This window comes from Uloborus diversus, chromosome 1, assembly GCF_026930045.1.
Source record: "Uloborus diversus isolate 005 chromosome 1, Udiv.v.3.1, whole genome shotgun sequence".
Lineage (NCBI taxonomy): Eukaryota > Metazoa > Arthropoda > Arachnida > Araneae > Uloboridae > Uloborus > Uloborus diversus.
The window spans coordinates 145,265,183-145,291,322 of NC_072731.1; the positions used below are offsets into that span (position 1 = coordinate 145,265,183).

Genomic DNA, 26,140 nt, shown 5'->3' on the forward strand with positions numbered 1-26,140 from the left:
AAGACATGAAGGGAAGTGCAGCCAGCCAACACGATGTCTGCCTCGACCGTCAAACCTCCTCTTCTATAATGGTCAATTTCCTGGATATTGGAGGATAGGTAGCGGGTGCCAGTTCAACTCAACCAACTATTATTGTCCTATGTTCGTATGTATAGAAGTAGAGACCCGCACCTGTCCTCCAATATCCGCGAAATCGACCATTATAGCGGTGGTGGTTTGACGGTCTGGGAAGGCATCATGTTGGATGACTGCACACCCCTCCATATCTTTGAGAGACTCTGTGAGAGTAGCGTAGGTATAGGGATGAGATCTTGGAACACTATGATCACCTCTTGAGGGACACTGTTAGCCCTGAGTTAATTTTAATGGATGTTGACGCAAGGTCACGTAAAGCTCTTCTGTTTGACGAATTTCCTGAAGTGGAGGATATTCACTAGATGGGTTGGCCAAGCAGATCTCTAGACTCTAGTCATATAGTGCATTTCTAGGACACTCTCGGGAGGGCAATAGCAACTTGCAATACCCCTCCGGGGACCCTTCATAGCCTGAGTACAGTGTTGTTGAACGAGTGGGAAACAATTGCAACAGGATCCCATAAACTACTTCATTTTCATGTATGGAGTTACATTGTGAAGCCTATATGTCTGTTAGAAGGAACCATAACCCTTACTAACCCATTTTTATGGTTCACTTTTGCAACCGCTATTTCATACTATCCGACTCTAACGAGTGTTAATAATGATCATGCGTTTGTATATTAAATTTTGGATGGTTAATTGTTTGTATTATTTCAATGTATGTGCATACCGAATTTCAATAAAATCTGTCCAGTAGTTCTGGAGATAATTGACCAAATCTAGAAATTCTGTTAATTTCTTACACCAGTGTTTATGCAGCTTAATGTAGCGGCATCCCAAACTTAAATTTTTGGAATGGCATAAAGCTCAATTTCCTGAATGACTCCAAATAGCGCTAAATGATAAAACATGAGTGTGGACATATACTCACATCTAATAAGGAAGCTCATAAGGCATTTTGAAAAAAAAAAGATAGAACAAAATTATTTCTAAGCTTGTCATTTAGGAAAAAAATTAGGAGGTCACGGTGACTTCCATTCAGAGCTCCTCACATTTTATGAAAAGTTAAAGTAGGAAGCTGTAGTTTAGTGTACAATGCTTCAATATAGAATAAATGATTTTAAAGTAACTCCTGAGTAAAACCCGAAAAAGGAGGGCTGGGCTTAAAAAAACAATGAAAAAGAAACTGGGTTTGTTCAAACCCTGGTTTAGCATAAGAAAAAAATATGTGAAACAACCTCTATTCTTTTTTATTTTCTGTACTAATTGTGATTGAAAAAAAAAAAAGTTGTGTTTTAAGAAATATTTAGTTAGATCTAGTTTATAACTTAAAACAGGTAAACAACCTACAATTTAGAACAATTCTGTAAAACTTTAAAATAAACTATTGAAATGACAGATGACACACACTGGAAAGTGAACATGATGTGCCTTAAACAATTTTAATTGTTCACAGTCCTTGACAATTACTTAATTAGTCTTTAAAGCTAATTGAAAAGTGTTTCAATTCTGTCTCTAACTACGTGTACAGTAGGGTAGAGTGAAATTGGCCAAAAAAAAAATTTTTTTTTTGAATTTCAAAAAGTTTAATAGGTCAAAATGTGCCATTTGATCATTAAAACAAAGCGTGAAATTTTCAATAGTTTTGAAAAATATTTTGATCTCCCTTCGCAACCTTGAATCGTACAATATTTAGTGACATTACGCAAAAAACTGACTAAACATCAGGCAAACTCGTTCTCAGTTTAGTCACCTTTAAGCTCAACAAAATGTTACAAATATAATACAATAAAATATCAAAAACACTAAAAACAATAAAATATCAGAAATTTTTAATTCAAATACATTTACTAAATGAAGTGTGATAATTCGTGTTTTGTATCATTTGTGTGCGTGCCGGGACAAAGCCATCTCGTGCTTTCCGCCCACAATCAGCTTTTGTAAACACACGAATGATGAATTTAACAAGCGTTTTCAAATTTTCTGACGGTTTCAGGTAGCTAACATTTCATCTAAGAGTTTGTTTGGCTGCAGTGAGCCATTGCGAGTGATTTAAGCAACCAGGGCTTTGATTTGCTATAGTAAGGCTACATCCACCTTTGTTGATGCTATTGCACATTTCCAGAAGATAGCATGGATCAGTGCTTAACTTCTTCGGGTTCACATTGGACAGTTTCTCTGTTAAAAGTATGTATTCAAATGAATTAACAGGCTGATTAGTACACGTAGCGAGCCACTTTCCGACATCTCCAGAAAACCTCCGTGGTCCTGTATCCAATGCATGGAAAAGGTGGCACAAGGGCAGCTCATTAGCGTGGAGCAGACATACTATAGCCACTAGGGTGTCCCAAAAAACCCCAACTTTCAAAAGTTGAAAGTCTCACCCTCTAAAAAGTTTCCTATGGCGGACCTTAAACCACTAGTAAAATTTTATAACTGTACGAAAATATTTAGAGGTCCCCCAAGAGCGTTGAATTTTGCCAAAATGACCCAAATTTAGCAAATTTTAACTCAAAAAATACGTCCACTAGCGCCCCCTACGTTATTTTTAAATGTAACCTTTTATACATTACTAATACCTTAGTTGCAATCATTTTTTTTAAGGAAAGGCACTATCTATTTTAGCTGTAACCATATCACTGTAAACTAGTTGAGCTATTTTTTTCCTCTTTGGATTCGATGCTGGTGATAATAAAAAGGGAAACATAATTCTGATTCAAATTTCTGAATAACATCTATCAGTACTAGGAAAAATGATTATGCATGGCTCATTTAATCTGGAAATTAGGAAAAAAAATAATTTTAGTAGGATTGTGGACATTTGGGACAGTTTAGCGAAAAATCTGTGATGAGTATGGGGGTAGATAGCTTTAAAAAGGACCATTGATCTTCATTAGGGACTAATTAGCTGACTAGGACCAGCCTAGCAGGGCCCAGAACCTGTTGCTGGTTATCACATTTGTATTTGAAAAATGCAGGTGTACCTCTACCATCAAGAAGAGATATAATGAAAAACTTCATTTATTATCATCTTACCAAGAAGCGCACAAACAAAGACCTAGTATGTGATCAAATTTTGGGAAAAACCCAGACTGCCAAGAAGGCAAAAGCAACATTCATCTGGAAACATAACCTGGATATTAGGAAAAAAACTCATTTTAGTAGGGTTGTGGACACTTTGAACAGTTTAGCGGAAAAGTAGTAAAGAGTAAGGGGGGTAGATAGCTTTAAGAGGGCCTTTGATCTTCATTAGGGACTAATAAACTGACTAGGACCAGCCTAGCTGGGTCCAGGGGGGAGCCTGTTGCTCGTCATTACATTTGCGTTTGCATTTGAATATCCATTACAAAAAATTTTATTTTTAAGGAATAAATTACTCTGCCAATCAAAAATGCCCTATGAAGAGCTCCTGGTTTTTGAATGGATGTTTTAACATTTATTCCAACTATCACGTCTAAGATTCAAAAGCTCTCTGTAATCATTTCCAAAGGATGCTTCTGATGAAGGAGCTGGTGCATGAACTGATGTGGATGAGACTATCAATGGCTTAGCAAGTTTTTCTGATTGTTCTGTTCTCTGTTGCTCTTTTTTCACGGATAGTTAACATTTATCTAAATCACTAATACATCCTTCCCTTGAATCTAGTTGCAATTTGTGGAACTGCCTTTCCTCAAAATTTTTTGCGAGTTGTTTTGAGTTGGCATAGTTTATATCAAGCAATTGATCCATGTTTTTGATTCACCTCATCTCTTGTACTGTTTCTGTTTCAATGCTTTATTAAGTTTGCTTGCTTTTTGTATGAATCCTTGACCTTCCTTGATGAATGTTGTTTTGCCTTCTTGGCAGTTTGGGTTTTTCCCAAAATTTGATCATATACTAGGTCTCTTATTGTGCGCTTCTTGGTAAGATGAAAATAAATGAAGTTTTGCATTACATCTTTTCCTGATGGTAGAGGTGTACCTGCATTTTTCAAATACAAATGTGTTAACCAGCAACAGGTTCTGGGCCCCGCTAGGTTGGTCCTCGTCAACTAATTAGTCCGCAATGAAGATCAATGGTTCTTTTAAAGCTATCTACCCCCTTACTCAATACAGATTTGCTTAACTGTTCCATATGTTCACAACCCTACTAAAGTGAATTTTTTTTTCCTAATTTCCTGATTAAATGAGCCATACATAATAATTTTTCCTAGTACTGACAAATGTTATTCAGAAATTTGAATCAGAAGTTGTATAGCAAATTTGCAGAGAACTGCATAGACACTGTGGTGTGTGTAGTTCTCTGCAAATTATTGTGATTAGTTTCTTTTACTTTTCTGCCTAAAGGTATTTCTTTATTTCTTGCGGGCATGCATTTTGACATTACAAGGAGCCCCTTTTCATAGCAGGGAAAGTAAGCTTCTAGATGAAAATCTGAAAAATACAATCTTAACTTCAGACAGATTGATTTTCATTTAGAAACTTGCTCTTTATTCTTTGCAAAAAGGGGCATGTGCCTTGTAGCCACAAAACTATGAATGTGCAGATCATTATATTGGTGGAAGGTTTTCCCCAAATACAACAAAAACATCTTTCTTCTTAATTCTTTTAATGAAATATTCAAAGATAGAATCAGATTCTACAAAAGACAAAACTAAAAAGTTGGGAAATATTTTATCATGGTATAAAGGGGGTAATTTTGAATCAAGGTGGGTTGCAAGAATTCCTTTCCATTTTCCGTTTTTAAGTGGGTCTCAGCATTAAATAAGTCAAGTAATAATGCTTTAAAAAATTATTTGTTTCTTTTTCAGTTCCTAGTACCTGCCTTCTTCTCCTTTATTTTAAGTTACATGCCTTTTTACTGTGAAAAAAGAAATGCGACAAGCTGTTAATGTGCTTTGTTTTGAAATTGATCAACTAAGGAAGAAAAATGAGTACGTAATCAAGTTAACTTAGATCAACAAAGTTGAAAACCAAAATAATTCTGATGCTACTACAATCATTTACGAAAGCATAACCTTAATCACTTTCTTAACAGTTAAAAAAAAGTCTATTTGCATAATATAAATAAAAACACCTACCAGAATTTACGATATTTCGGATAATGAATTCTCCTCAGAGCTAGGTCTGTAGCTGGGATCAAAATCATCATCAGAAATTTCAGGTACTTCTCGGTTATCTTGAAGCTCTAGAAAAACAAAACATAACTCAGTAATTCTTTATGAAAGAAAAATGAGTACTTAACTAAGAAATTTAGATCACCAAAGTTGAAAACTGAAATATTTCTATGATACTCCTACAATCATTTAAAAAAGCAAAATCTCAAGCTGGGAAAATTATCATGGGCAGGAGTAGACACTTCTCTATCATTGTGCAGCTCCACAAAAACAAAACATAACTCAGTAATTGTTCATTAAGAACACTACAGTAAAATCTTTTTGATCCATTATGTTTTAATACTTCCATTTCCTTTACTATTTGATTTCACCTATTTTAGAACATCCCACTCGCCTCTCTTTGTAGCAAAATTTGTATAACTATCTAAAATAATATACGTATGCAGCAATAATTGATTTCTAATCATTGATTACAGTATTGCCAGTGTTATTACCATCATTATTACTGTTGTTAAAGTTTGTTACTCTTAATTTTACTGTATTCCTAAGGTTGTTTAAAAAATAGTAATTTACTAATGTGGTATATTGTTTTGTTGTTCTGTTGGGATTCTTTAACATGATGCTTTGCCAGTTAATGTCCTGTTTCCTTTTTTTTAAATGTATCTTCCTCTGTCTATACACATACATTGATAATTACAAACTGTTCATTGTATTTAAGGTTTCTTGTCAAGCAAACTTTCTTTATTATGGCCACCATTAAGAGAATAAGAATACCTTGTTGATTTTAGTGTCATGGATAATTGTGTATTCAGTTGTCGCTCTTAATCTGTATAGTGTTAAGTATAAGTAAGAAATTAATGAAACAATCTCTCATTCTATGTACTGGCGAAATTGCAACGTTTTTAATATTTAAATATTTTTTAGAGGTAGTAAGTAGATGGCGTAGCTTTTTTTGATCAAAATGCAATTTATACTTTGTTTTTAACTTATATTTATTGCTAATGCTATAGATTACTATTTTACTGCTTATATTAATGATGTGTTGTACTGTATATTAATAATAAAAAACATTTAAGAATCGATACTTTTAGAAAGTATTTTGAAGGTATTTATTAACTGTTTCACATTCAAGAAAATAATTGAATGCAAACAATGAAAATGTTTGCCAGTATGAACCTGCGTACGGTCATGCCTGGTGATCTCACTTATATTGGTAAAATTAAAGTCTAGAACTCTCTTAATCTACAAAATGTAAAAAATATGAATGTGATAATATTTCAATAAAGTGAACAATAGAAGGTTATTTCATACCTGTTTTAGGTTCGTCTGGGGCAACATTTGCGAAAACATTACCTCTGGTTGTAATGTTTTTCTTTTTCTTCATTCGCTTACGCAAGTTCTTTCGTATCTCTTTCCCTCTTAAATGATACATTTAGTTTCGAGTGAGTGCACTGGATCTTGCAGTAATCAATCTTTAAGAAACCCAAAACTGAAACCCGAACTCGAATTGATAAGCGCGCCTCCGCTTAAAACGTAGAAGTTGATACGGTTACAGTCAAATTTGAAGTAGAAGTAGTTATGAGCAGGTATGGTTGCGTTCGTCCACCACGACTGTTCACTACCGGCGGTTGATCTCATAAACGCTATGGTTAGTCACAGGTCAACCGGAACCGGTACGAACATAACCAATGATTTTTGCTTAAAATTTATTTTTAAATTTGGTACAGTAAACTAAACTAGATATTGATACAAATTATTAAGTAACAAGAAAAAATAACTGAGTTACTCACTTTTGTATCCATTGTGACATTTCCCAAAAACCCTGAGAGCCTTGTGAGGTGGGCCTTCTTGAAGTTCTCAATTGCGAAACTTAATTATCAGAGCCAGATCATCCGTGATGCGCTCACATGAAGACACTGCTGAGAGCATAAAACTTTAAATGAGAGTGTATGGAAAATATAAATACCGCCGCCAACCATTACACACCTGTCATTTAGTTGTCCTGAACACGATTAGCGATTCTTCCGTTCGTGACGTTTTTCAACTTTCTGTTTCTGCCAACTGATTTTTCTTTTCCTTTCTCTCAACAACAGGAAAATTTTTGATTCAGTGACATAAAGATTAAATCTAGAAAAGAAATGTTGAAATTTCCTGAGTGTTAGTGTGCTTGGAGAAGAGGGGAGGGGGACAATAAATGAAATCATTTGTTGTCATTCTCTTAAGCACTGAGCTTTTTTTTCCCCTTTGGAATCGTTCCAACGCGGCTCATCGTGCTTAGTGGATATTCATTTTGGCTCGTGGATGATATTTATAAGAGATACTTAATTACAAGCCCCTTGCATTACCTTCTTGGTGCTACGTTTTCTTTTTGTCTAAAAAACAAGCATTACAAATACAAATACAAAAGTGACGACCAGCAACAGGCTCTGGGCCCAGATAGACTGGTCCTAGTCAATTTACAATCCCCAGTGAAGATCAATGGCCCTCTTAAAACTATCTACTCCCTTGCTCATTACCACCTCTTCCGGTAAACTGTTCCAAGGTTCCACTACCCTGCTAAAAAATAATAATTTTTCCTAACATCCATGTTAGCCTGAGATTTAAATCGCTTAAAACAATGACCCCTTGTCCTGTTTTCAGTGCTAAACTTCAGCCCCGTAACATCTTTCATTTTAATAAATTTAAACAACTGAATCATGTCCCCTCGATCTCGTCTTTGCTCAAGACTGTACATTTTTAGTCTTCCAGGCCTGGAATCATAGTCTAAGTGAGAAAGTCCATTTATTAGCTTTGTAGCTCGCCCTTGAACCCTTTCCAATACATTAATGTTTTTCTTAAGATAAGGAGACCCGACATAACCGACAGGAAGTAAACATGTATGAGCTGGGCCTAATTCACCAATAAACACGAGAAGCATGATTTTGGAGCCCCCTAGCTCTACGGGCCCCCAAAAGTTATTGAAATTTTTTTTAACTGCTATGTGTTTAATGAATTCACCAAAATTGTTAAAAATTGTTCTTAATTATAACCCTAATCAATTTTTATTAACAATGAGGTTATAGCCCTGCGAAAACGTTTTTGGGTGTGTCATATATAAACTAAATGAAGATAGAATACCATGCTTTTTTGCTTATACCCTGGTACTGCAGCCGATAAAAACTTGAGCATGCAATATGCAATGACAAAAAGATGTGTGGTTGTAACTCTAGTGCATTTTTTTTTTTCCAATTTCCCAATTCAAGGCAGGGGGGGGGGGGAGGTTACTAAATTGATGGATAGGGCTTATGGAAGCTAAATTTCTAAATCATCAGGCCCTGTCAATACTGCGTTACGCATTAAGTATTTCAACCGTTGTTGTTATGTGCCAGCAAGGCTGTCAGTTTCGGGTGCGCTGCTTCACTTTTACAGTACCGCGATTTGGTGTGAAGTCCGACTTCCACAGTCCACACATGCCATAAAGACCCGATTATAAGGTAGGCAACCATTCATAGCATGACAACACATTCATACAAAGAAAGGACCGAGAGAAAGTACATTTATTACCGAGACGGTATTCAAACCAGGATAGACTGTAGATGACCATCATTTTAACCGTAAACGTTTGCAGAAAAAAATATATGAAAGTCTTCTACAGCATATGTGTTCGGTGGGGAGAGAGAGTTTGTTGTTTATCGATATCCACATCTGTCCACATCCTTACCTTGAGTTCAGCCACGGTATAAGGAAGTGTACTCAGGGAAAGGATGCGTACTCATAGGGGAACCCATTGAACGCGCTGCTCGGCTAGTAGAAGCATTCCTTCGACGCCACATCTGCAGGAAAGCGCTTATCGTGATGGCGACCAACTGAAAACTTTATGGTGTCATACTCAAAACCAAGTAATGGCATGTATGGTATGGTAAATGGCACACATTTTTCTTCGTTTTCAATTTTTGCTGCAATAAAATTTTTACTTTGTTTCAAAATTATGTCGCCTTTCTTCAGGTGTCGAAAGAAAGCTTCCATCCCCCGAACTAGCTCTTTCAATGGGATCTCCTCCACAGCTGTACGCATCCTTTTCTTGATTTCAGCCGCGGTATGAGGTGTACTCAAGAAAGGGATGCGTACAGCTTTGAAGGAGATTCCACTGAACGTGCTGCTCGGGTAGTGGAAGCTTTCATTTTGCTCCAGGAGAAAAGCGCTAATCGTAATGGAGGCCATCTGTGTAGTGGCATATTCTAAGTCAAGTAATGGCATGTATGGTATAGTAAATGAATAAGCTTTTATTAGTTTTCAATGTTTGTTTTAATAAATTCCTCAATTTGTTTCGAAGTTCTGTCCGTTTCATATTGGGCAATTCATTACGCCCAATTTACATAGAAATTCTATTTACTTCTGCAGTTAACTCCTTCTTGCTTTGTTTATGAAGCATTACTTCAAAGATGATGCGTTACAAAAGAATTTGATAAATTTTAATATGAGATAAACGAACATTGCAATCATCAGCTCAGCCAGAGTTTAACTCTTTGCGTACAGATTTAAAGCTTTAGAAGTTCCCAGTTATTTTACCGGCAAAAAACCGCGTTTTTTTAATACGAAGTTTTCAAGTAGAGAATTTCGAATATTCCTATTTTTTTGGGAAGTTTCAAAACTTCTATGCTGGTATATTTTTTTCATTTTATTGGCTTCTTTTTACTTTCTTCTATATCTAATATATAGAAGAAAGTATTGGATTCGTGCAAATTTTCGAATTTCGACGGATTCGAACGTTTTGAGGTGCTGAGTCCATTTTGATGATTTTTGGAAAATGTATGTGTGTGTGTGTGTGTTACCAGTTTTTTGTGGCCGCTCTACAGCAAAAACTACCGCATGAAATCGAACGAAATTTGGTACACATGCGTGTCCCTATGTGAGCCTGTGCCCATTGGTTTTTGGCGCGAATTCCTCCAAGGGGGATGGAGCAATGGGACGCTTATTGAGTTATGCGTGCTTGCTATTCCCCAGGAAGTAACTGTCGCAATCAAACAAAATTTGGTCCATCTGTTGCCCCTAACAGGAACAGGTGCTGGTTCAATTTTGGTGTCAATAGCTCAAACAGGGGTTGAGCTATAGAACGTTTTTGTGGTCAATTGTGACTGCTGTATCTCAAGAAATAATGAACGGAATCAAACAAAAATTTATCGGCAAGTTGCCCTTATAGTGGGTATAAGAGCTGATTCTATTTTGGTGTCAACAGCTGAAAAGTAGGTGGCGCAATCGAACGTTCTGTTTTTCCATTGTGAGTGCCATGTCTCAAGAAGTAATGCTACGTTCTGGAATGAAACTTGGAATGTATGTGAATCCATATGTAAACAGGAGTTGGTACAATTTTGGCTCCAATCCTTCCAAAAGGTGCTGATTTTTTTTTTTTTTTGGCGAATAAAAATAGCTTTATTAATGCAACAATAAGAAAGATAAATCATAATAGACTCGTGTAATTAATTCAAGCAAGGCTTTTAAAATAACTTTCAATTTTCGCTCTTAGCTTTGCTTTTGCAATAATTCAGACATTGGGATGGTCGTCAAATTTTTGCATGTGTAATTTTATTTTTGTTGGGAGTATTGCTTCCTCGTCAAGCATGGGGAGGGATCAAAATTATAAGAAAAATATAGAAGAAAGTTTCGGGATGGCCACAAAATACTAGTTTTAAAATACACTTATGTTTGTGAAAATTGCAACAACATGAAGGACTCATTGGTAAAGAATAAAATTTACTGCTCATAGTGCAACAAATAAACGATCAAATTTACAGATCAATGAAGTGAAAATAACTGCCGTAAATTAATATCGAATGCAGCTACCCCGCCCAGCTATGCGAGCCTCTACACATTTTGGCATCGAATGATTCGATGGCAAAGGGCACCAGATGCCTTTTTAAGCTTCGGTAGTAGCCACTATTCAACGGAAAATTCATTTTTCATAACTTGAAAGGTATTTATGTCATAAAGTATGAGTCTTGCTTGTTTTTCCTCTTCATAGCTTCAAAGTTTACTAAATTTCTCAGTATTTTTCCCTCTCAGTATTTTTCTCAGTATTCTAAAACTTTTATATTTTCTCTCTCATTTCAGTTTTTCGGATTAAAACTCTACCCTTTATAAAATCCTGCGCACGGAGCAGCAGTGTTTTGTAGAATTATTTAAATGTTTTGAGAAAAAAGTCATTAAATTCAAAACATGAAAATTGAAAGATTATGTTTCACGTTAATGCAGGGGATAAAAATAGCCTCGTAAAAATAAAAAAAAGGAGGAACGCCAAAATTTGATTGCAAAATTATTATTTTTCGCACAGTTGTTAAAATAGTAACTCGGCGTTATTTCATGGCTCCGATAAGCTTTATACAACTGAATTGTTTAAAATTGGCCCGGATATGCTTTATACAACTTTGTATATAAAACTGGCCCCAAAATGCTTTAAACAAATTTTAAGAAACGGCTACGAACTGCTTTATACAACTTTGCATATAAAACTGGCCCCAAAATGCTTTAAACAAATTTTAAGAATCGGCTACGAACTGCTTTATACATCTTTGTATATAAATTTGGTCCCAAAATGCTTTGAACATCTTTTTTCGAAAAAGACAATCGAAGCACTTTGAGGCCTGTTTTAAACGGCCTCAAATGTCTGTGGCTTCAAAATGCTTTGAACATCTATATATATATATATATATATATATATATATATATATATATACCCCTGTGTGTATATATATCTAATTTGAATTCTGACACTTTGAATTCGAATTATGTTTTACGCAATCACGAGTTGCGACAGGACCCTACTCATTGTTTATAGAAACAGCTCATGTCCTCCCAAGCCTGCTGCCCCTCCTCCTGGGCGGTTACGTGTGTGTATGTTTGTAAGGACTTGTTTGTGTGTAGACGTGTGTGTATGTAGCAGTGTGTTTATGCAGGACATGGACGCCACTGCCTAGGAGGTGGGGATTCCGGTGGACAGTACTGCTAGTGGAGGCTAGGACCAGAGGAGCAGCTCCGTCCTCCGGTGGACGGCGGTGCTGCAGAGGCCCCTGGTTCATTCTGAAAACGAAACCGGACATCAAGGACGCTCAAATAAAAGCAATAAACAATCGCGATTGCTCAAAAAAAAAGCAGTTACTGCCCTTTGCCTGCACACAGTAGTAGTGTGCTAAATTACGCTATATCCTATAGCACTCATACTTCATAGTGTTGTAGAATATGGGTGATTGATGTAAGAATGCCAATTCGGGTTTTCAGCAGCGCACATACAATATCCGAAAGATGACTGATTTAATACCTGTTTCACAATTTTTAGAGTAGCATTTTAAAACTTTCCATAAATCACAGATGATACACAGGGAAACATTTCTGTGATGACTGATTTATGTCTGAGTATGATTCCATCAAAATTAATTTAATCTCGAATATTAGAAATCCACACACACAAAGCTGAGTATTGTAGCATAAAATCACTATTAACATAAAATCCTGCTTTTTTTTTGCTTTTAACATGGAAAGAAAAATATATTATTTTTTGTTTTAAAACTTTCTTTTAATGAGCCTAGATCAGCAGTGAGCTCGGCCAAAATGTATAGTTGAACATTTGTGATTCAGACATACTTCTGCTGTTGAAGCGGTATGTGGATAAGTATTCGGAGACAGACCAACACAGGAACTAATTAGTTATCGGAATGTGGTTGATGGAATTATAAAGAGCGATACATTCTCATTTAAATTTTGAAACATAGGAAGAGATGAAAAATAATCGACATCATCACATTCAATTATACAATTTAGGTAGAATCGTTTCATGACAGAGAGTACTTTAAGTTTCTAAAGTATAGCACTGAATAAGCTAATCATGCCTGGCAAGCACAATACGTTGTTTACATATAGTTCTTAACTAGCAGTACCCGCACAGCGATGCCCGTGCTAAAAATTTAATGGAAGTCCGTTAAATTTAAAAAAAAAATCGATACCCCCTCCCCTCTGATGTGAAATGATCATTTTTCTTTGTATAAAAGGCGTAGATACCTTTTTTTAAAAAAAAAAAAACCTATTAAAGTTTCTTTGGAAATAAAAACTTGTCGTCAAATCATTACATTAGGTTTACAGTTGGCTTTAAAACTCTATTTAGTGAGTGAAGCGGTTTTTACTGCAATTTAAAATATTTCGCCAAATAAACAAAAAAGACTTCAAATAATATCTTTCAAATGTAAAAATAGTTCCTCAAATCTATAGTTTATCGCAAAACTCGCCAAGCAACCACGCTATCATAATCAATCCATCTAACGAAAAAAAATAAATAAATAAACATCCAGTGGAACATTTAAAAATCATAGTCAGAAAAAAAGAAGAAAATATCGTACATTTCACTCGGATAAAAACAAATTAAAAGTTTCTTTTCTTGCAAAAGAAATCGCTAAAACAATGAATTACATTTACGGTTGCTTTAAAACAATAATCCTAGACTGAACTGCTCAGCGCCTAACACGCCAAGCGAACACGCTACCGGAACCCTATTCTTTTGGGAGTGACGCGGATGTTTTTTCTTTGGCAATAATAAATGTTTCGCCAAACAAACAAAAAAGTATAAAATCACATTAACGGTAGCTTTCAAACCTATATATTAAGAGCTGCGTTGCCCGGCTTTGCTCGGTCTACCTTGAGAATAAAAATTGTGTCAAGTGACATATATTCAACAATCAGACTTAAATAAAAGGAAAAAAACACCATGCAAAATAACCCTTACATACAATGACGACAGATATTAAAATACTTTTAAAAAAATTTAAAATGCGAAAGATGGATTTTAAAAGCGTAATTATGGAAGCACGAAATAAAATAAGTTTAAGAAATTAAATGCAAAATAAGGAAAGAAGCAATGGATTTAAAAAACGTAAACGTGGAAACGCAAAAATAAAATGGTTGACAATTTTGACAACCTGAATCAAAATGACATTTTTCGAATTTGATTTAAAAAGCTTGTAACTCTTTTTCCTTTGAAGATAGAAGCTAAGCTTTTCGACCATACGTCGACAGAGATCTGTATGTAAAAACTGTCGCTTTTTCCAATGGTGTCAAAAAGAAAACTGTGGGACAGTTCCTTCACTTTTTATTGATAGATTTAATGAAGAAAGCAGTGCCTAAATTTCAGCTAAGCCTAAAAAAGTTCGAACTAAAAACGCAAATCACTCCCGCCGCAATTAAGTTAGAGCATTGAAACAAATTGTTTAGAACGCGGAAAATTCTATCTTTTTCAACGATATATAATATTAATTTGTGCAAATAATTTTTCACAACCATATTCGGGAATTTATGTGAAATTTGGGCCTAAATTGGGATAAAAAAAGAACTATTTATCGATTTTTTTTCGAATTATTGCCTATGTCACTCAGTAAAAAAGCACCTTTCATATAGTGAAGGAATATTTCAAATAGGTGCAGTGGTTCCGGAGATTACCTCGAACATATAAACACACAAAAATCCGCCCTATCTCTTTATAATATTAGTATAGATATGTTTAATCAACTGACAATTTACAATTAGAATGGAAGTTAGAAAGCATCCTTGTTTGGTTTAAAAATTCTATCACATTTCCATTCGAAGACATTGCACAAGAACTTCCTCAAAAAATTAATTCCACGAAAGATTCTGTTCATAAAAGACAACGTGATTTTCTAAATAGCAAATATGTATTTTAATAATTGTTCAATATTTTAACTGTCATTGTCCATTGGAATACAGAAATATTATTTTAAATACCACTAAAACCAAAAAATAACACTAATAAAAAGGGGCAAACTTGAAAACCGTTAGTTGAATGTCACCCAACTTTGGACAAACTATTCTGTCTTAAGTATAGCTTTTAACGTCCGATTTCACTGCATTCAATATACTACAATAGGTTAGGAATTATAAAATCCGCTCTTTTGGAAACGTTTTTCTTTTGATGAACTGTCAACAGTAACTTCCACAGTAACGGTCTTACTGTATTTAATCTACTGCGATGCATTAGGAGTTAAAAAATCCGTTATTTTGAGTTTGGGTAATTTTACACACATGTTCTACAGCGTGTCTAAGCGTATTCTCGAAGAGGCATAGTATCCATTGAGATTCACCCTGTATACCACTTCTTGTGCGAATCCTCGTATTACTTCTTGAGACGTCGTTATCCCTTTTACGATTACGTCCATTCAATAATGCATATACTTTTACCATAACAACATATGCTCAATTGCGTCGTTGCAAGAGTAACTCAATCTTGAAATAGGAAATTTAAGCATTTCCTATTATGTACCCACGGCATAACCGGGGTTCAATTTGTGTGGGAGCACAGTGGAGCTAAGTTTATGTATTTCCTTTCAATTATGAGAATTTTTACATGTTAGACGAAAGACAAGCTATTTCACTGAGATATAGGCTGGAGCGAGAAGTTTCAAAGCTTTAACAAGAAATCTTGCAAGCCAATCTTATGAATACCTTTGCCTTGATGACTCGAGCCATCAAGGCAGAACATCACTGACACGTGTTGCCGAAGACTAACACGTAAAAAAAAGAAAAAAATGTTATGGTAAAAAATAAAAAGTTTCAAAGTTACACAGAATTAGTCTTTTCACCAATACGGGAAATAGAAAGCTCGGGTGCTTTTCTTAATGACTTAAATGGGAATGATGCTGTTTGACCGCACAGTCCTCGCTTCAGGCAATAGCTCAGTGGACTATGTACGTATGAAAATAACTTCTGAAGACTAGGCCAGACAGACCAGTGAATGAACTAAACATAATTTGCTTTTAAAAATGAGGTTCCAAACGCTTTTCATTTGATGAGTTGTCCTGAGTAACTTCTTTCTTCATAACTCCAAGAAAAGGAACAACCAGAAAGTGGTGTTTTCAATTGGTTGGAGGTGTTCATTTCAATCCCGGGCCGATGAGACTTCAAGTTGACTCGGGATCGAAATGTTTATCGGATTTTTCATGAGGGGAAGGTTAGTGAACCCGGCCGCCAAAGTGACAAGGGGCCTTGACTCTCGGTGACCCTGGTACATTCATTAGGTTGATGTACTTTTTTCATCTAAACCCTCGAAAACCTGACGCAGAATCATAAATGTTTCTTCAGTTTTTGTCAACAGGAACACGAATCAATAAAAAATTTCTAATGTCACGTTCCAAATACTAGTTTTTAATAGTATTAATAAATTTCTGAAAATGAAATAGCGCTAAACTGTTCATTCACTGGTCAGATGACCACTAGGGCTCCCCCTTGCACTTCTTGTACCGGCAACTCACCTGTGTGCATTGAGGCCGTAGATGGCCGCAGCCGACGGCAAGAGCCCGTTGTGCAAAATCTGGACGTACCGCTCCTCCGTCAGCTCGTTGGGTATGTGCAGCAGGTGGCCCTTCTTGCCCGAGCCCGAGATGCACACCCAGAAGGTGGCCGAGAGCCCGCCCCGCTGAAAGAACTCCTGCAGGCCGGCGTAGCTGTCGAGGGGCGGCTGCCCCAGGCGCCACACCCTGGCGCCGCCCTCGCGATCCGACAGGAAGATCTTCATGTCGCTGAAGATCACGTAGCCCAGCTCCTCCCCGCTGAAGCAGGCGATCTCGCGCAGGCTTCGTGGCGCCTGCTTCGCCTGCTGCTCGGGCGGGGGCGGCGGCGCCTTGGGGTGCGGGGGGGAGCTGCTCTCCTGCGGCGGACTGGGCGGGGACTGGATGCCAAGCTGGGCGCGGAGCTCCTTCAGGCGGCGCCTAACGGTCACCGTGGTGCTGCGGGTCGTCGAAGAGGAAGTGGAGGAGGAATTCGGAAGTCGCCTATTCTCTTCCTGCCATCGAGATTTCAGGGGATGAGAGAGGTTGTTCACCAGCCTGTAAAAATGGCAAGAAAGAGAGATGTAATGCCACATAATCGAATAATCGAGGAAGGCTTAATGCTCAGAGTCCCCCAAGAAGTTTTGCATATTTGTCCCTGATGTCACACCGTACGCCTTATACATGATGTCTAGACTGAAACCCTCGCATTGGAGCAGAGTTTCTCAGTGTGTGGTTCGAGCGAGTTTATACCAGGGGTTCGGTGATGCTAGTCCGCTAAGAAGTAAAAAGTGCAACATAAGTAAAAATACTTGTGATCTCGTCCAGTGTTCTCAATCTGTGGTCCGCGGACCACTTTTGGTCCGCAAACAATTTTCATGTGGTCCGCGAACAGCTGGTGAAAATTAATGCACATACTCATCTTTGTATTATTTCGTCCGTATACTAAACTTACACAACATGTAATATTTTAGCTGCGTTCTACAGTAAGATTTTCAAGCGATGAGTTGAAATCATGCTGAAACTTGTTTGGTGTTCTTGACCTTGGTTTGTATAATGATCATCTTATGTTGATAAAATCTCAATGCGAAATCGTCGCCGAATTTTGGATAGGATTGCTTGATAAAAGTCCAATACTCACAGGAAAAGCACTTAAACTCCTTCTTTCTTTTCATTCCATTTATCTTCGTAAGACAACAATCTGAAAATTTGTTTTCTCTTCCGTCTCATATCTGAATTTGCGGAAATGACTGGTGACGCCATCTCTCGATGGTTGAACTAATTATCACCGATCTGTGTTAGGGACAACGATGGCTTTCCTACTAGGAGTCCCTTTACAGAAGAGTTTACATTTCAGGGCATTGAAAGGGTGAATGCAGAAATGCCTACACACTTGGGAAGGGGCATGTAAATATTATATCCAAGAAATATACTTTGCAAATTTGTAAAATAAGAGGACCTAATAATCACTCGTAGCACCTGAAGTTTATTTGTTTCACATGCTAGTTCCACAGTGTTATGAAATATAGCTAAAAGAATCGTGATGGTACGCTGCATGTTCCCGTTCTTGGAAAAATATGGTTGTAATTGTTCACTGGGTTATAAGTTCGTTGCTAGGATAGAACGAACTTTCATTGGAAGGCAGGTAGTACTACTTTTTTAAGCAACCGACACATTCCCATGGAGTTTTCCATATTGCGTTATCAAAATTTACTAACCTGAGTATTTTTGCTTTTTATGTTTTGATAATAAAATTAGATGCATTTTTTAGTATTAATCTTGAAAATGGCCTCCATTTCATTTTATCATGTCAAAATTTTTTCGAAACTATAAGAAAAACTCCTTAATATCAAAGAATGCAACTTCGAAAATAGTTCAAATGCTCTAAATTAAGTTTATCCATTTTTGACCCATATGGTGCATTATTTTTTCCAACAGGTGACCGGTTTGTTGATGAGAGTAGGAGACCTCTCAATTTCCGATGAAAAGTGCCACAAAAGAGTCCAACTTTCTTTTCACTACATTTAATTTCTCTAAATTAACCTTTATGTGGTATTCCATGCCTTCAAAAACCCTCCTCCCTCCCCACTATACTTCCTTTTCTTTTGCATTCTGTATGCTTTTTGAAATTGTACTTTTGTGGCTTTTAGATGTAAAACTGAAAAAATGTCACATTGTTTTCTTTACTTTGATGTTATCGGAGTAACGTTCTGCAGGATTTTCCACGAGCCAAAAAGTCTAAACGATCAATTTCACAAAATTCTGAACTTTTCAAATAATTATAGCTTTTTTACTAATTACTAATCGTTGCTAGTGATACAACTGTAGAAGTATAGGATTATGATGTCCGACAAACCGACACAGTGTCTCTAAACCTACGGTATGTTTAGTAAACCCCCTTAGGTAGGTACGGTAGGTTTAGAGACCTGAGTGTCTCTAAACCTACACCTGAATATGCTGCTTACATAAATAGATTATCGCACCATTAAAAATAATGCAAAATCACTGTGTCATTAAACTTCACATGACAGATTTTTCTTTGTTACTTTTATATTATTCAAACCTTAAGTGTCAGTTTTTTCATTGTCACAAGACTCATTGTCATTATACATAATATTAGATCTATATTAGACAAATATAACTTTTGAAACTTAACAATGACTCTTGACGAACAATTTTATGTAATTATCAGTTAATGAAGAAATTATATCAGTTACTGGTTAGAACTTCAGATGAATTTTGTTGGTCTTTTTGATTTAGAGTCTCGTATTTCTCTGCCTCTATTTGTAAAAATGTAACAAACAGAAATAGGCCAAACAGATACAACACATTTTACAAATTCGACATCCATATTTTGGCAGAAAATAGATAATTACGTATCAACATAAAGTAATTAATTTTGAACTTTAGATTTAGGTTTTGGGGTCCAAAAAGTAAATGGTAGGATCGGTTTCGCAGCCTTTTCACTGCTCTAAATGTCACTTTATATCATGAAAATCTATTAATAGCACCAATGTAACATAATCACAATTTTTGACTGAGTCAACATATTTGACTGAAAAGTGTTTGCTGTTTTTGCAGTTAAAGCACAATGTTGTCAAATGATTTTTGAACTATAACTGTACTAAAACTCGATTCAACAAGAAATAAAAGTCAACGAACATTTTAAAACGAATATATTTTTAAAAAGTTAGGTATCTTAATGTTAAAATGAACAAAATGCTTTACAAATGATTAATAGCTTAACTCTGTTTTTCATAAAATTATTTTTCAACTAAAATATATTTTCAATTGCAGGGTTTAATTTTTATGTGATTTTTTTCTGACTTATACACGCAGATTGCTTTCATTATGAATTGTACGTGTTGTCTTATAACAAGCTAAATCCACAACTGTGCTCTTTGTTTCGAGCTAGGTTCTTTCTTCATAAGCACACATAAATAACCAGCTGTCGATAAAATGCATTTAAGCGTCATCAGACCGTGCTTCAATTGCATAAAAGATCCGCTTTGTTGAATGTCCCGAGTTTTATTAACAGTTTTGGCATTCAAGAGGAAAAATGTTCCGCTGTAAAAGTTTTAAGGCGCATTTATGTCAGAAAATAACTCAAACTATTTTGAACTGACACTCATATGTTTAGTTACTTTTACTGTACTTATTGACATAAAAAGGGAAGAAACACTTCTAAAATATTGCATAGTTATCCAAAATTACCTAATTGCTATGAAATCCCTTTAAAATGAATTATTAGCTTGACTCAAAATTTTACTGCCATTTAGGGTCAATTTGAACTACGTCAGAAATGGGATGTAAAATAAATCATTTTAATTAAAGAAGTGAAACTCTAAAAAAGAAAAACTAAATTTCTAAATGCTCAAAAACTCCCCGTTTTAACTTCACGATATCACAAATTTCTATCATCTATAGCATAGCGTAAGATATTTCAATGCAAGAAAAGCACTTTCAACAACTTCAAAAAAAGCTCCCAAACATTAAATTCAGAATGACTGAATGTTTACGAAACTGCCAACGTTTCCTCCCCTAAAGTAAGGAGTAAAAAACCCATTTCATAACTTTGAAAAGAGTGAAATGTTGACAAAAGAGATTTAACATGTGGTGAGGACTTTTGCAATAACTGCTGATGTTCCGCAGCAATGAGAGGGGGGATGAAACAATCACTCCTCATCGCCGTACACTTATAAGCATTATTATTGCACAAACCAGAGCAAGATCCATTAAATGAAATTAAATCAACACAAGGAAATAAGCAGGAAAGTTACCACCCATATGCCAAAGCTAAGGCAGAACTAAATGCAAAATATATAGACAGGCCAGCTATATGATATACAAAGATTGCAAATCTCTGGATGCCAGTCTTGGTGTCGTCGGACTAAATAAGGTCCATAAAACAAGTGTACGCAACACAAGGAAATAAGCACTGAGATACCAGGCATAAGCCAGGGCTGGGACAGAACTACATGTAAAATAACGACGTCCCGGTTATGACAGTCAGAGACTGCAAGACTCTGGACATAATCGGGCTGTCGGTATTAACACAAGGAAAGTTAAATGTCAGAGATTTTTTTCAAGAAGTGAGGCTCACCTGTTGTGGGCCGGCAAGGGCTGCTGTGGGGCAGCCCCGCAGGTCGGCTGTGCTTGGGTCTGGTGCGGCAGGGCCCTGGGCCTTCTCCGGTGCGGCAGGTCCGCTATGCACCCCGTCTGCTGCCACTTGTGCACGAGCCGCATCACGGTGGTCCTGTGGCAGCCCAGCTCGGTGGCTATCTTGGTCCAGGACCAGCCCTGCTGGTGCAAGGACAAGGCACGGGTCCGCATACCTGCAGCACAACAGGGTCCGAGATGAGGGCACACACAACTAAACAATGGCAATCAGCTTCAATAGGAAGGGGAAATCAACATGGGGAATCATGTTTGTGTGTGTGTTACGCATTCCCTTTTCTTCGTGTTTCTCTTGAAATATCAACATACTTCCGGGGGAGACAATTCATTAAGAGGAACCTATTGGGTGCGTTTGCGAAAGAAATGCAATGACTCGGCCTGTTACGGGGAATAGGGATTCTAGAGGGCAGTCATTTAATTTAAACACTAAAACTTCAACACCGGTGAAAGTCGACATTTTCCAATTTCAGCCTTTTACGGCAATTACTATAGGGGAATGTGGGGCAAAGTGAAATAGTTAAGATGACCTAGCGTTTTCAAAGTGGACAAATTGGAAATTTGTTTTAAAAATTACAATACACGAAGAAAAACATTGTATTTTGTCATAACAATTGCTTTGAAACATTTTTTTTTTTCAGTAAATTTGCACCTTCAAAAAAAAAAAAAAGGGTGAAATTTTTACTTTTGTTTTTCATGAGGCGAAGTGAAAAATAAAATCTTTTTCTAATGAAATATTTTTTATTCGATAATAAAAAATATTTTTGATCAAGTGAATCAGTAAATAAAAGGTTTAATAAATAAATGAAAAGATAAAACAATAAACGAATAGTTAAATTAATATATGAATCCAAATAAATGAGTGAATAAAAGAATTAATGAATGAAAAAGCGATTTACTAAATGAAATAATTAATAACTGAATACGTACGTGATTTAGTAAATAATTGAATGAATGAACGAAATAAGCTATTTAACATTGCTTCAACCACTTTGTCCAGCATGAACTTGACTAATTATACAAAATATTTAAAATACAAATAAGCTTGATATTAACTAAATAAATACTGCATCGTATATTAGAAGGTTTCAATTAATATATAAAATGTTAATAACAAGAATTTTATCATTTTGCAGTCGAAAAATAAATTTGACTTACAACAAAATTTTAATAAGCGCATAAATTTTTGAAAAGTCCCTGTATTATCATATGCTTCAATCTTCGTCGGTAAATTTTTTCCTGACTAGAATAGACTACATGTGTTATTACCTATTTAAAATTTTACCAGACAGGTGGCGCTAAAAGCAGAATAAATGTCTCAACATTTCACTTTGCACCGCTATTTCACCTTGCACCATATTCCACATTGTGTAAGTAAGTCTGCGAGTATGTCTTATTGATGAAACGTCCGTCTTCTATGAAAAAAATTTTTGCTACGCCACTGCATATATATGCATATACATGTAAAAGTAGAATAAAAATCTCAGCATTTCACTTTGCACCGCTATTTCACCTTGCACCACATTCTACATTGTGTAAGTAAGTCTGCGAGTATGTCTTATTGATGAAACGTCCGTCTTCTATGAAAAAATTTTTGCTACGCCAATGCATATATATGCATATACATGTAAAAGTAGAATAAAAATCTCAGCATTTCACTTTGCACCGCTATTTCACCTTGCACCACATTCCACATTGTGTAAGTAAGTATGCGAGTATGTCTTATTGATGAAACGTCCGTCTTCTATGAAAAAAATTTTGCTACGCCACTGCATTATATATGCATATACATGTACATACTTAACAATACCCATGGCCTGAATGGCTGAAGAAAAAAGTGTGCTCTCACATGCAATCCCGAAGACTCTGAAAATATTTCACCTCCTTTTCTCTTTCTCTTTTTTATTACTGTGCGTCTAAGGTGTAGTTCAGTCCTGTAAAATGTATTTGATCTTAATAGTTTAATACTCTTTTTGAAAAGCTATAAACTAGATATTTTCTCAAATCGAACCCTGAATCGATACTTATGCACCCATTTGGGCTATGTGAGACTTTTGTGCAGTCTCTCTGCTATGTATAATTATTATAATTATTGCTACCTAGAAAACACTGTTTTACAGGTGCCAAATAAGCATCTAAAAGAAGAAAAAAAAAAGATTTTGAGTGTCTCAGGATCGGTTAAAAACACTAATATATTTACTCTGCAGTTTCTTATTAGTCTACTAACTCATACAACGTTATTCAATTAATTGATTTTTGTGAGCTGTTTTGCAAAATAGAATCGGTATTCATTTAAAACCATTTTCTGTTCGATTCTAAATTATTCACACAACTTTTTGAACTTTTTTCACCTTCATGTAAAAAAAAAAAACCTTTCTAATATTTTAAGAATAGGAGGAGTAGAAACAAACTCATGCAAAAATATCGAAAGGAACAAAACAAAAGGTAAAGTATCAAATATTTTATTAAATGTTTTACATGCTGGCATAACTAACAAAATAAACAAAAAGGTACACACTTAAAATGCATCAGACAAAAGTCACGTAAAAATATATAGTTTCTCATCACAAAAATTTTAACAATTCGAAGAAAGAAAATATATTTATTTTATTGCTATGAACATATAAAAAAATGAAAAGAGTTTTCAATAGATACACAATATTACGTTTTGAGAAACAAAAAAGAAATAATTTCTTTTTATCTTGGAATTTTTATTGTACATTTCGGAAAATTTAATTCATAGAAATATTACTAAGATATTTACAATATTTCAGATGCTACTCAAACTGCATTACTCATCTTTTTTTCAACATTTACTGCTGAAATAGATCAAAAATGTCAGATATTGGGAGAGAATATGTGATTAACATGCTTGTCCAGTTACCTAACAGAGACCAATGCCTAAATCATCAAAATTTATGAATTCACAATTATTGCAATAATAAGTTACTCACTAATCTGTTATTTCCAAAGTCTCTTTGATATAAGGCTCTTGATCATTTCTAACAGGAGGAATGTAAAATATTTTGATAGAGTATGTTAAAACATTTTACTTCAGAAACTAATTTAAGTTTGAAATTTATCCTTGCCAGATTTCCATTAACAAATTCTGTTAACTTAATTAACAAAAGACAATAGTAATTTACTTTTGTAACGAATGAAACAAATTTTCTTCCAGTCCCGTCAATTCTAATTTTTTCAAGAAGGGAAGCAAAAGGTATATACTTAATGCATACCGAAAAGACAGCAAAAAACCATGCTCACTTACATGTCAATACATTGATTTTACAAAGTCGGGGGGGGGGGATTCAATCGACCCCTCTTTATTGCCCACCAATAACGGGCCTGTTTTCTTCGTTTCATAGCGAATGAGTTCATTAATTCTTAGCTACTAAATATATGTTTAATTTAATATTTGAAACCTGGTCTCCTTTGATTTGATATTGAACCATCGTATGAGCATATTTAGTTAATTTTACCAGTGATGCTTTAAATCTTGCGTCATGTAATAACAAAGTGCTGGTATAAAATCTGGCATTGTATCAATGCCAGATTTCAAACAACACCGGGGACATAATTATAACAGATAAAAGAAAGGTTGTTTGAAATTTAAAAAATAAATGAGCATTTAAAAAAGTGTTTAATATAGATAATTAATACTTACTTAAATCAAGATAAGACGCATATGAGTAATAATAGGTTCGTGTCGTGTAGAAATATTAAATTAACCTTGAATTTAACACAAAAATAAGCGTTTACCTTAAAATACTAAGTTATCTATTATTTTGCTTAACGTATCATTATCAGTTATTTTATCATCAGTTACTATTAGTTAATTTATTCATGATTATATCATCATGATTATATCCATAGGCGGATTTAGGCCGAAATATTTGGGGGTGCAACAATAACAGGGATCTGAGGAGGGGGGGGGGGGTATTTCCGGAATAACAAGGTAGTGGCGAAATCAGAAAATAATTTTAGGGCGAGACACACTTTTAAGTCTAAAAAACGCGATGTAAACCATATTTAGTAAGATTAGGGGATAGGCAATTCTTAACATTTCAAACTGCAGAAAAAGTCTTAAACGATAAGTCTTAAACGAATATTGCTTCTAAGTCGATATTAGAAGCAATGGGTGAATCTAGCTACTGGTTTGGAATGGGATTCACGCCTCAGAAAAAATTTGAAATAGTAGTTTTGAAAACGCAGTTTTACAGTTCTTGGTGATATTTTAGAGGCAAGAAAGGTACGTGTGGCTCCAAGGCTATTTTTAGAAATTTTAGTCTTATAAATGTGATTACAGTCCATATTTACAGTTTGGGTTATGAATGAGACTCATAGACTGCCTCCAATCGGTTTTTTGAAAAGCAGATAGAAATACGTAACCCCCCCCCCCCTCTCTCATGCTTCCTCTTTAGCTTTTCATAATTGAAGTTCCAAAAATTCTACGGGGGACAATTTTTGATGCTGGTGAACACAAATGATGAACACCGGACGGGGTGTTCTGGAGCTCTCCCCTGGAAAATTTTCGAAATTGAAGTCCTAAAAATGAAGTTCTTCTCAATAATCCATGGTATTAAAAAAAAAGGATTCTCCCACTTAAATATTTCGAAATAGTAGTTTTCAAAACCAAAATATTAACACTCTTTGATGATGATAGAGAAAGGGGGGGTCAGAGACCCTTGTTCGAATATTTTCCAAAATTAAAGTCTTAAACACATGAGTGTAAGAACATATTTGGTAACGTTAGAGACACTGCAGTTTTCCAAAACTGAAGTTCCAAAAACGGAATTTTAAACGATTTTCGATGTATTTAGGTGATTAGATCTTCCTTGGAAATTTTGCGAAAGTGAAGCCCTAGAAACGAAATTTGAGGTACTCTGTAATAACTTTAACTGGAGAAAGGGCTTTGGAGAAGAAACATTTTGAGGACTAATAGAAAAAATGAAAACGAAATAGAAAAAAATAAAAAAAAGGGGGGGGGAGGGGGAGAT

The 26,140-nt window shown here is 35.5% G+C and overlaps 1 protein-coding gene across 1 annotated transcript in view; it reads right to left on the bottom strand.

Annotated features, from left to right (window-relative positions):
- Nucleotides 1-26,140, bottom strand: part of LOC129232712 (uncharacterized) — a 92,502-nt gene that overhangs the window by 17,474 nt on the left and 48,888 nt on the right. The window contains exons 2-3 of the mRNA XM_054866830.1: nt 21,073-21,304; nt 16,455-17,027 (exon numbers count right to left, since the gene is read on the bottom strand). Of these exons, the coding sequence (XP_054722805.1) occupies nt 16,455-17,027; nt 21,073-21,304 (805 nt within the window). The remainder of the gene's footprint in view (nt 1-16,454; nt 17,028-21,072; nt 21,305-26,140) is intronic.